Here is a 12413-nt window from a genome sequence, read left to right on the forward strand (position 1 = left end):
AGCAGAAATGTCACCCAAAATGTGAATTATGACCTTTGACAGATACTCCAAATTTTAATCAGCTGCCTCTTCACTCATCACCAGTCCCTCCAACCAAATCCATCCAAAGGTACAAATAAAATAAAAATAGAAGAAACACGTGTAAACAGAGGAACTCACATCTGAAATGATTAAAAAAAAAACATAGTTGATAAAGACAAGACTGTTTTTTATCAAATATAACTTTTTTAATTTGATCGTTCTGAGCATGTAAACCACATCAGATACCTTCATATTCAGGTTTGGCTTTAATGGAAATAAAAAGTTATTTCATTTATCAGGATGAAATTCTGCCAAGATACAAAAGTTAATTAACTATAAAGACACAAAGTCACATCAAACCTACACTTTTCTCCCAGAATCAGAAACATGTGAACAGACAACAGGGAGGCGATGGGTTTGAGTGTTTCAGCACCCGGGACAGAGCACGTGTGTTTTACAGCAGACTGAGTGCCTGGCGCCCCCAAGTGGACAAATCAGCTCATAACAGGGGAGAACATGACAGAGATGGACAGACAGAAGACCTAAACGTTACATATATGAAAAATATCAAGACTAGTGAAGGTAAGGATTATTTTAAATGAAAATAAAACAAATGCAGTCCAAATGTTCTATTCATGATGATTATATCGTGATCACAAAACCATTTTTAGTGCAGAACCTCCACTTGAATCCTAACTTTGACTCCAACAGCGACACCTACAGGACAAGAGCAGAGCTGTCACACAAAGCTGTAGGAAACACAGAGTATGGCATATAAGCTACTGTGTTCTGCGTATTATTCTCTTTCCATCTCTCATTTTTTTATTCAGTTCTACAGTTTTGTGCGCAGACTGCTTCCTGTTTCCTTCCCTTCTTTCCTTTCCTGCCGTCACGTGAGATCAACTCAGCTGTGTGGCTTCGATTTCCTTGTTCTGATGGACAGATCTCTGACAGACAAGTAAAAGAAACAATAAAAGCATGAGAATACCTGAGAGCTGTTGTTCACATGTTGCAGGCACCAGTGTGTGTGTGTGTGTGTCTGTGTGTGTGTGTGACATATATATAGTGTTAACCACAGCCTAACCGTCTCTGCTCCTCCCTCGCTGGTTTCAGGTCATTTCCACGTCTTCATGTTCTTGGAAGGTCTCAAGATTAAAAAAAAAAAAAAAAAAAACCTTGGCGCTTTACTCTGTGTTGTGTTATTTTGTCAGACCTCGTTAATTTTTTTTTTTTTTTTTTTTTTGAAACACACTGTTGCCTAAAGCACAACACAACATTTAACACCCAGTTAAATGAAATGGGACACCTAGAAAATTAAAATGCAGAATAGAAATAGGCAATATGAACATGACACGTAACACAAACATGAGAAATATTTAATTACATGAGTGGAAAACTGAATCAGCCGGTGTGTCCTTGTTGTCGTTGTTGTTGTTATTGTTGTTGTTGTTTTGTCATCTATTCCACCGCCATGTCAACAACATGGCGTCCACCCTGTTCTTCACGCTGAGCTGCTGAAACACAAACAGAACCGGACAGAACAGAGGTGAACACTGCAGAACCTGGACCATCATCCTTCTGCTGTTTTTCTCCCAGATCCTCTTCACTCCATATATTTACAGCAGCTTGTAGGAAAACAGACACACATTCTGGAAACAGGCCATGGAGAGCCTTAAGAGTTATAAATAAAATTGGCAGCCCGTTAAAAGACCATTATGATAATACAAATGTGAGGAAATCAAAGCATGAAAGATAGTTTGAGTGTCATTAAAACTCAGCATCGATCTGATCCTGGCGATATTCCTCAAATGGTAGAAACAAGACGGGATGGCTTTGTTTGTGTGTTTCTCAAAAGTGAGGTTGGAGTCAAAGAGCTCCACCAGGTTCCTCGCAGCTGGTTTGACATTATTTGATAAGGGACCAAGAGAGGACTGGACACTCAGATGCACATGATCGGCACCAATGATTAGATCTCAGTTTTATCAGGGTTTAATTTAAGACAATATGCCGATATCTGTTTTTCAATATCCACAAGATAATTTTTAAGACTGGAGAGGTTTGGAGTGTCATCAGGCTTTAACAGGAGATACAGCTGTGTGTCTTTAGTTTAACAGTCAAAAATTACACTTTATTTTGATGTGTGATGTGGCTCACTGGGACCATATACAGTGTAAATAAAATGGGTCCCAGTATCGACCCCTGGGGGACTCCACAATAAACATGACATGTTTAGTCCCCTTGCTGTTTTGATGATGCACTTTGTTCATGATATGGAGGCGTCAGCAAATTATTGAAAGACAAGCTACAGGTTTCCTAGAATAAATTTAACTGGGTCTAGCTGGGTTTGTCTCCAGTGGACCATGTAGGTAAACTGCTCCCCCTGCAGGCCAGGACAGTTAAACTGCACCTTCGTATAGTCCATAACATCTCCAACAACAGAGCTGCAGAGAATCTGAATGGCTGTTTTCAGAGAGTTAGGGGTGTGCATCCATTTGCTAACTAATTTATGAATTGGTTTATTGTATTATTGATCATCTTTTTTTTCATACATGTAATTGTGAATTATCATCTTATCATCTATTTTATTATTTATTATCTCATCAAGGAACGCAATTGAAATAAGTTTGAAGACTTTAGTGAGCCATCCTTAATAGTGTGACTGAGATGTTGCACTATGTCTTGGTTTTATTTTTGTAAAATAAACTAAACTAAGAACAAAACCATTTCAAGGCTGTCCCAGATAAATATCTAATGCTGATAGTCCAGACTCTGTGGGTGCAGATCCTGCTCTCACCTCTATTCCTGTCTCTGTAGATGAGTCCCAGGATGATGGTGGACAGCAGGTAAGGAGTTCCCACCACAACATGAAGCATCACTCTGAGGACAGACATGACGGCAGCTGGAGTCGGACCTGCATCTGGATCTACCAAAGCTGTAAGATGGTGGAGAGGAATACATTCAGAATCGTAGGTCCTTCACTGTTCCACCAGGTTTCAGTCAGAAACACACATTTATCAGCGACTTGTTGCTAAGTGACCACACATCAACCTTCTGTACCCAAAGGTGGGTCTGCACTGCCTGTCCATTGGAGCTTTGATCAAACCCATTGAACTTTATTTTAAATTAAATTGTAGAGGAGATCTCTACGTTTCTAAAGATCCAAACATGAGCGGCTGAATCCCAAGGAAATTTATCTAAAATGATGCACCAGAAAGGTAGATCTTTTCTATTTGATGTGATTCTGCAGCCATTGAAAATTTCCCTCACTATCAGAGTGATGGAGCTTCAGCAGAGACAGACTCTGTCCTGCCATATGGAAAAATCACCCACCTATCTTACTATTTTAGGGGAAATTTAAAAGAAAATCAGAGTGTGTTGTTAAGCAGTGTACTATTTACTACATGTACATAGTCTGACATTGACTTGGGATAACTTTTGATAAGTTAGCTGTGTGTATTTGCGACATCTTGCTCAGCCTAGTCCTGAATAACAACACTGGAACAGCAGGGAACACAGAAGAGGTGGAAACACACTCAGTCAAGCTGAGGGTGCCAGAGCGACTTGAAGAGCCATGTTTAGTAGAGGAAGGAGAGGAAGTAATGTGGGGATGCACAGACTGGCTCGTTTGTACCCCAGTGACATCAGACAATCAACAGACAGATCTAATGTTTGCTTCAAGGTAGGAACAAGGACAACTATATATTTTCTCTGAATAGTTAAAAGTTAATTAAAAGATTGAAAGAATTCATCTGTGAAGGCTCTCAGTCATTGAGGTCGTGGTTATCCAAGAACATCTGAATCGAGGGGCAGCTGGACTTGTTTGAAGATTCTTGAAGACATTTCACTTCTCATACAAGGGGTTTCCTCAGAGAAGATTTCATGATTCAGATTTTATGATTCACACATTCACCACCTGTGGCATGAGTCATTATGTGGCTGAAAATGTTGTGAGTAGATCTATAGTAGAGTCTCACCTCTGACAGCCAGCCAGCTCTCTTTTGATTCTTCAGAGTCTGAGATGCTGCACTTGTAGAAACCTTCATCAGACTTGGAGACACTGTGGATGGTCATCTCTCCTGTGGAGCTGCTCCTGATGAGGACGCCATCTTTATAGAAATCAGCTGTGAGGTTGGAGGGAGTCCTCTTGTTCCTGCAGCGCAGAGTCACATCACTTCCCTCCATCACAGGAAGTCCAGGACTCTCCAGGATCACAGAGCCATCTGCACAGTCACACAGTTTTCATCATGCAGAAACACTGGGAAATAACTGAGCTGCAACTTTTAAAAGGTGTTCTTAGCCAAATTCTGACATGAAAATCTAGCGTGAATCACAAAGTACAGAATATCTCACAGTGTGACAAAAGCAAAATGATCTTTAGTGATGTAAAAAGAGTAAATAAATGCAGAAAATAAGCAAAAATCCACAAACATGAGAAATGTCCTGTAAAAGTGAATTTGCAAATCAATCACCAATCAAATCCCAGGACAAAATCAGACATGAAAGAGCGTTCACAATAAAGTTCACAGAGTGATAATCCACTAAACCCACCGGTCACAGTGATGTTGATGGCATCGCTGCACCGTCCTGATCCAGACTCACACCAGTACACTCCGCTGTCCAATGGATACAGATCATCAAAGAAACGATGGGATTCATTTCCTATTCCAAACTCTGTCAGACCATCTGGGCTGTCCATCGTGGTTGTAGTGTTCCTCATAACTCTCCATCCAGAGGAGCTTCCCTGCTCCTCACAGCTCAGAGAGACAGACTCGTAAGGAAAGAACTGAGATCTGTTGGGAACGACTCTCAGAGACGCTGGAAGACAGAGAGAGAGACAAGGAAGGGCATGAGGACAAATCATGATTTTTGCCAAAAACTGTATTTACACTGAGAACAACATCATCAGCCAATCAGCACAGGTCCATGTGTTTTCTACAGACTTTATGAAGCAGGTGAGCAACAATCCCGCCAGCAGAGAAAAGCTGGATGACACAACTTTTCATGGTCATCAGAGTTTTGCTCTTCCTTGTTTTCTTGTTGATGTGATTCAGTTTATGAATGAAAGTTCTGCCTGGCAACTGCAACACCTGCTTCTGCTAGCATCTGTTCTTCAGAGACTGTTAGCATCTGTTCGTGTCATCAGTCTGTCTTTACCAATAAAACGTTAGCTTTAGCCACTTGCAGTAGCTTTAGCTAGCTTAGCCTCTGTTAGCTATTTGCTTAAGGTTAGGAAAGCAGAGCTGCCAACTCTCACGCATGGGCCGTGAGACTCACGCATTTGATTGGCTCCACACGCTCTCACGCCACACCACCGATTTCTCACGCTGAAGTGCTCATCAAGAGCCTTTTTTTTTTTTTTTTCTTTTTTCTGTTTATCTGTGATCTATCTGTTGAGCCTGAGAAAAGCCACTTGTGATCGATAAGTTATGCCTGCAGAGCAGAGGCGGCGGCGGCGGCTGAGCCACTTTTACAAGAGGCTCATCCAATCAGAGGAATCAGGGACTTCCACCTCATCCCACCGGCATATTATCCAATGAAATGAATGAGTTAGAGGCTACTCACATTCCCAAGTTTGTACTGTGCCCAAGCACGTTTGCCCCTAAAATCCGGATTATTTGACCAGTGTGATGCTCCGTTCCGTGCTTGAATACAGCACACTTCCCCCGCTCTGGCACGGTGGGAGGGGGTGTGCTTCAGCACGGTACACTCGTTCATGCACGAGCACATGCACGGTCACGCACGCAGCGCGAACGTGGATACAAAGTAAATCATGCAACTTTCCTCCTGCCTCTGCAAAATCGTTTAATGCACGCAGCGCGATTACCGGCGAATGGCCGCGTTGCGCAATCAATAATCAACCATGTTGTCTGTGTGGCTGTCCGTTGTGCTGCTGCAACCGCATATAAACAAAAGTCGGTTTATAATGAAAGTAGCCTACGACAGACAGTCTGTGTGCGCGGTGCACCTGTCAGATCCGGCAGACCTGATGCCGGTCGGCACCGCACGGGCACGGCCACCCAGTCAGGTCAGGTCTTCTGGATCTGCCAGGTGCCGCTCCGGCTGTCAGTTGGACCTTTCTGAAGGAGGAAGTTACCTCCGAAACTGTCAAGGTAAATAAACATCCCATGTCTGATCAAAAGGAACAAAAACGTTGTTTAGTTAAAAGGAAGACATGATGAATGTATTTGAACTATATGGATTTATGATGATGTTGGGCCATGCCTGTGTCGTATTTCAACGTGATGACGTGCACACCGGGGGCAATCGCGCTTGGGCACGTTTGGGCTTTAGGTAATGTGAGTGCAGGCCAGCAGGGGACTGAGGAAAGGGGAATTTTTGCTTTAGCAAGATACGGAGCAAATGGCACTAATGTGAGTAGGCTGAATGCCTCTCTTGTGATTATTGATTGCACTTGCACCATTTTGTTACTTCTGAGCAGGGGTGACGCCAGGAATTTGGGCCCCATGAAAAAAAAAAAATTACTCGATGATGGTTTAATAATTTTTTTATTAGTTTTTACCTATTTTTTGGGGGCCCCTGTCAGGTAAGGGCCCTTGGAATTGTCCTAACTTTTCCCCCATATACGGCGCCCCTGCTTCTGAGTGCTATATGCAGTGTGCGAGATAAGGGGGAGCTAAGGGGAGCACAGCTCCCCTAGTGGTGACATGAGCTCCCCTGGCTGGAAACATTGTGAAATTTTGGGGGAGCGCTGCCGGCTCGGTGCCGGCCAGTACTGTGCGGTGTTCGTGTCCAGCCGGTCAAGTCTGCCGGATCTGGATGATTATTATTATCAGTTGATTATTGATTGTGCAATGCCGCGATTCACAGTTACATCATTCACAGTAAACAAGCAGGAGGACGGCATGATTTAGGTCGTATCCATGTTCGCGCGTTGCGTGCGTGACCGTGCATGTGCTCGTGCATGAGTGCCCGTACCTTGCTGGAGCACACCCCCTCCAACCGTACCAGCAAGTGTTACTGGATGATGACTCTAAAAAATACACTACCATCAACACCCATAGGGGGCTGTTTGTGTATAATAGACTTCCTTTTGGGGTTAGCTCTGCACCCTCTATCTTTCAGCGTATCATGGAAAACCTCATGAAGGACGTACCAGTGGTGGTTTTCCTGGATGACCTGCTCATCATGGGGCGCTCAGAGAAGGAGCACCTTGACAACCTGCAGAAGGTCCTGCAACGCCTTCAGGAAAACGGCCTAAGAGTGAAGCGCTCAAAGTGTGAGTTTAACAAAACTCAAGTAGAGTACCTAGGCCACATTTTGGATGAGCAGGGTATTCACCCTTCAAAAGATAAGGTGAGAGCAATACAGGAAGCTCCTGCTCCTACTAATGTGAAAGAGCTCCAGGCTTTTTTGGGACTTGTTAATTATTATGGAAGATTTGTGCCACAGCAAAGCACGGTCTTAGCCCCACTGTATAAACTGCTCAGGGAACATGCAACTTGGAAATGGACAGAGGTTGAGCAGGCTGCTTTTGCTAAGTGTAAAGAGTTGCTGACAAGTGACCAAGTCTTGGCGCACTATGACCCCAGCCTGCCACTCACCTTAGCATGTGATGCCTCAGCTTATGGCATCGGGGCTGTAATTCAACATACAATGCCTAATGGGGAGGAACGACCAATCGCTTATGCTTCCCGGACACTATCCCCGGTGGAAAAGAAATATTCTCAGATAGAGAAGGAAGCTCTGGGACTGATTTATGGAGTAAAGAAATTCCACCAGTACTTGTGGGGTAGACATTTTAATTTGGTTACTGACCATCGCCCCCTCCTAACACTGTTTGGTGAACACAAGAGTCTGCCTACACTGGCAGCGGCACGCATTCAGCGCTGGGCAATAATATTGTCTGCATATGACTATCACATTGTCTACCATAAATCTGAGGAGCACAGCAATGCAGATGGGCTTTCCCGTTGTCCTTTACCTGAGACCAGTGACTCAGGAACTGCTGTGAGTTCAGCTGTAGTCCACTCACTGCTTACTGAGCATCTTCAGGGTGCCCCACTTAATGCCACACAAATTGCAAGGGCAACACGCACGGACAATGAGCTGTCCAGGGTCTACAAGTAGGTTATGGAAGGCTGGCCTACACAGATGGAGGAAAACCTTAAAGTGTTTTTCACAAAGAGAAATGAGCTGTCCACAGAGCAAGGTTGTGTCTTATGGGGGACCAGAGTCGTTGTACCCTCAAAAATGAGAAAAGCTGTGTTACAGGAAATCCACTCAGGGCACCAAGGCATGGTAAAATCAAAAGCTCTAGCCCGCAAATATGTGTGGTGGCCCAACATTGATTGTGACGTGGAACAAATCTGCAAAGAATGTGAGACATGCCAGCTGGAACAAAAAATGCCTCGGCAGGTCCCACTCCATCCTTGGGAGTTTCCAGGTGAGTCCTGGAAGAGACTGCACATAGACTTTGCGGGACCCTTCCTGAACAGTATGTTCATGATAGTTGTGGATTCATATACCAAGTGGTTGGAGGTGTTTCACATGTCACAAATCACTTCTCATGCTACCATTACAAGGCTGAAGAGACTCTTTTCATCCTATGGTCTTCCTGAGCAAATTGTGACAGACAACGCGACCACTTTCACTTCAGAGGAGTTCCAGACCTTTGTCATGCAAAACGGAATTCTGCACACCACAAGTGCACCAGGTCATCCAGCAACAAATGGCCTAGCAGAGAGGTATATTCAGACATTTAAAGCAGGTATGAAAAAGCTTGCTACTACTCCTCTCAACATCGAGGACAAACTTTCACTGTTCTGTTGCAATATCGCACCACACCCAACTGCACAACTGGTCAGTCTCCAGCGGACCTATTTCTTCACAGACACATCAGAACAAGGCTGGATTTCCTCAAGCCTTGCACGAAAGACACTGTGCGCATGAAACAGTATCAACAAAAGCAAAACCATGACCGCACAGCTGCAGACCGTTCCTTCAGTGTGGATGATGCTGTATACCTGCGTAACACAGGGGGAGGAGCTCACAGGTGGATTCCTGGACTGGTGGTGAGACAGACGGGCCCTGTGTCCTATGTAGTCAGAGAGCAGGACACTGACACAGTACACAGACGCCATGGAGATCAGCTTCGAGCTCGAGTCATTACTGGACCTGAGTCAGGCTCTACGGAATCACCGGCAGAACGGGCTGAGAGTGAAAAGGGCACAGAGCCTAAAGGAACTGTTGACTTTACCAGGCAGCCCTCAGTGCTTTTAGAACCAGAACCGGTGGCTCTGAGGCGCTCTACTCGAGTGTGTAAACCTCCCCAGCGATACCAGGAATAAGACTGTTCACAACAGTAGTAAACTGTGTTTCTACACATATGTTCCCACAGTAAACACTGACACTTTAAATATTTTAGTTGGACTGTTAGAAAATGTTATGCAGCAAAACAAAAAAGGTTCTTATTGTTAACAGAGGTAATCTTTATTTGTTAATTATTCACCCAACAAGTAAGGTAAACAAAAGTTATGAGAACATGTTTATTGCCATAGGTTATGTGGGATATTTCTTTTAGGAGATGTCATTCTCTGTTTAAAAAGGGGATGATGTGGTATATTGACAAATTTATGTCATGTTACATATGCTTTTTGGACCTCTGTGAATACTGTCAGTTCAAGGCTGTAAACTGCGCTTGCGCATTGACTTGTGTTGTTGTTGTCATAAAAAAGTAAAGTGCAGTGAACGCACATGTCTTGGCCTCATCAGTACATAACAGATCTAAATGAGAATCATTTCATACACATTCCCCTGGAGTTCAGCAGGACATGTCTGGAATTTGGAACCTCAGGATCTCTTTTAGAGTTTAAAATCAAAACTGAAAAAAACATTTTTTCCGATCATTTTAAATTAAGCAACCACAGCCTCTGGCTCCGCCCACAATCACTCAGAGCAGAGCCTCACATTGACCAGACAACTAGAAGACTGATGGCAAGAAATTGCAGCAGCTGTGAATGATCTTGATTTAATGTCAATAAATTATTCAGAATATCTACAACTGATATCAGGCTTCAGGAAACACACAGGTGCAGCTGTGGTGGTAGTTTTGTGATGGTTTGGGCTTTGTGCAAGTTGTCATCTTTGGACGAGTAAAGGAAAGCTTAACATTTCTTCTGATTCATAAGACCAGTAGTTGGATAGGGATTATGAAAATGAAACCAAAAAATAAATAAATAAATAAAAAATAAACAGGTTGTGTTCTGATCTCTGCCTCTAGAACAGCCGTCACTCTCTGGAATTAATTGATTCCTACAAACTCCTACTTTACCTTCCTTTTTGTAGGCATTGCTATTTTTTTTATTCATATCCCTATATAAATAAAAAATACCAATACCTACATATCAGCAAAACTATATAGGAACTTAGGGGGAAAAAAATCTACCTTGATGTTAATTTATTGCTTGATGTTAACTTTGATGTCAGCGACTGCTACCGCTGCTGTGCCATTTGAATTTCCCTTTCAGGGATTAGTGAAGGAAAATCGAATCTAATTCATGTAGTAGAAAGACCATGATATCATCCACAAGGCATAGATTCAACAAAAAGATTCAAATACAGAAATGTAGGTAACACGAAACACCCAGTACTCACCGACCACCATGCACAGTGCTGTCATCTCCATGTTGTGCTGCTGCTGACTGACGGCCTGCAGCTCGAAGCCGTGCAGCAGACCACAGCTTCCTGCTGTCAGCCCCCCACAGCTCAGGCTAACAGGAACTCATGTGCAGTTTTGTTGAAAATGTTTCCATGACAAGGTGAAGTGACCCAAATTAGATTTTTCCCCCTACATTTGAAACAGACTCTTATCTGAGCTGTACGAACACACAAATCTGATCTTTTCAAAAGGATGTGGGCCACTTTAGGTACATTCGTACATCCAGCAGGAGGTGGCCGAAATGTGACAGAGATCTGATTTTTGTTTTTTTCCACTGAGCATGCTCACATCAGCTTCATGATACATTCACTGTCAGCAGTTGACCTTTTTCTTTTTTTTTTCTTTTTTTTTTTTTTTTATAGAAACCATCATCTGACCTTGCACCTCAAAACCATGAGGTCTACATCTTCACCACCATCGAACACCACTAGAGGGAGTCAGAGGAACATTGTGAGTTAGACTTAAAAATGTGTACACTGGCAGGAAGGGACAGATGTCCACTATCTGACAGATACTACGGAAGCCCTAAAGGGCCATACATAAATATATTTTATTTCCTCCGTTTTCTCGTGATAACGAGATAATTCCTCCGTTTTCTCGTGATAACGAGATAATTTTCCTCCGTTTTCCCGTGATAACGAGATAAATTTCCTCCGTTTTCTCGTGATTTCCAGGTGATTTCACTGATCACCTCACCTTGTATCAGAAAGGAGGAACTAATCAGTGAAATCACCTGGTGGAGGTCTTGGTTGGAATGAAAACCTGCAGCCTCTCGGCCCTGCATGGCACATGATTGGTGACCCCTGACATAAAGCATAAAGCTATTTCAGCCTGTGTCAGGCCTTGATTGAACAGATAAGTGATGCGGTGATCGATATTCTCCTGCTCCTCTGACATTGCTACACTGACTGATGTCTGCAATGCTTTAATAAACTAGACAATCGCTCTGTTTTCTCGATTTAATTATCTCGTTATCACGAGAAAACGGAGGAAAATTATCTCGTTATCACGGGAAAACGGAGGAAATAAAATATATGTATGTATGGCCCTTTAGGGCTTCCGTAAGATACAACACTCTCATCGCTGAATATATATGAAGCTGGTTTATGACGGCCATGTGCCTCAGGTTCTCAGGGTATTTATAGATTGATGATGATGATCAGTCTTTTGTCGTGTTGTAGTTAATTGGTTGTGCACACCTGTGTCTCACTCCTCACTTAAAAAGAATGTATATGCACATGCCCATCTTTAGCTCAGCTGTGTGTATTTTAACTGGCGATGTACCCTCAGGAACCAAGGGCCCTTTTTGTGCACCCATTCGGAGCTCCCAGTGCCCTGCTGCAGAAATGCAAGGAAATAACCAGGGCAGCAAATCTTAGATGATCCTTGGTAACCCCACCTGCTTTGATCTCTCTGTCTTCATGACCATCCATCAGGATTAGGGGAGTGAGTGTGTCCAGGTGGTGATGCAGCACCACTGCCCACCAGCAGGACACCTCATTATGCGGGACACTGGTCTTTACAGGAAGTTTTCCAGTTTGTCACTCAATTTTCCTCTTTCAAAGTGAGAATTCACTCCAGTCTGTGCTGAAGGTGGCCGAGCGAAAGGACAAAAAGGACAAGAGCCTGACCTTCCAGCTGACCTGGAGAGGGTCAACAGAATGAGGCAGACACTGAAGAATCTGATGGACTTGCATAAATCCTTAAGTGTGCA

The 12413-nt window shown here is 43.4% G+C and overlaps 1 protein-coding gene across 2 annotated transcripts; it reads right to left on the reverse strand.

Annotated features, from left to right (window-relative positions):
- Positions 1 to 1186: 1186 nt before the first annotated feature.
- LOC115376423 (sialoadhesin-like) lies at positions 1187 to 10672 on the reverse strand. Of its 2 annotated transcripts, none has more exons than XM_030075990.1 (5): positions 10636 to 10672; positions 4570 to 4836; positions 3996 to 4241; positions 2816 to 2953; positions 1187 to 1532 (listed from the first exon to the last, which is right to left on the reverse strand). In XM_030075990.1, exons 1-5 carry the CDS (start codon positions 10664 to 10666, stop codon positions 1480 to 1482), a joined length of 735 nt encoding a protein of 244 aa, XP_029931850.1. In that variant the 5' UTR covers positions 10667 to 10672; the 3' UTR covers positions 1187 to 1479. The 2 variants fall into 2 exon arrangements, with proteins under 2 accessions (XP_029931850.1, XP_029931849.1); XM_030075989.1 differs by having other exon boundaries at positions 1187 to 1535.
- Between the last annotated feature and the right edge of the window lie 1741 nt (positions 10673 to 12413).

Source organism: Myripristis murdjan, chromosome 18 (assembly GCF_902150065.1).
Source record: "Myripristis murdjan chromosome 18, fMyrMur1.1, whole genome shotgun sequence".
Classification (NCBI taxonomy): Eukaryota; Metazoa; Chordata; class Actinopteri; order Holocentriformes; family Holocentridae; genus Myripristis; species Myripristis murdjan.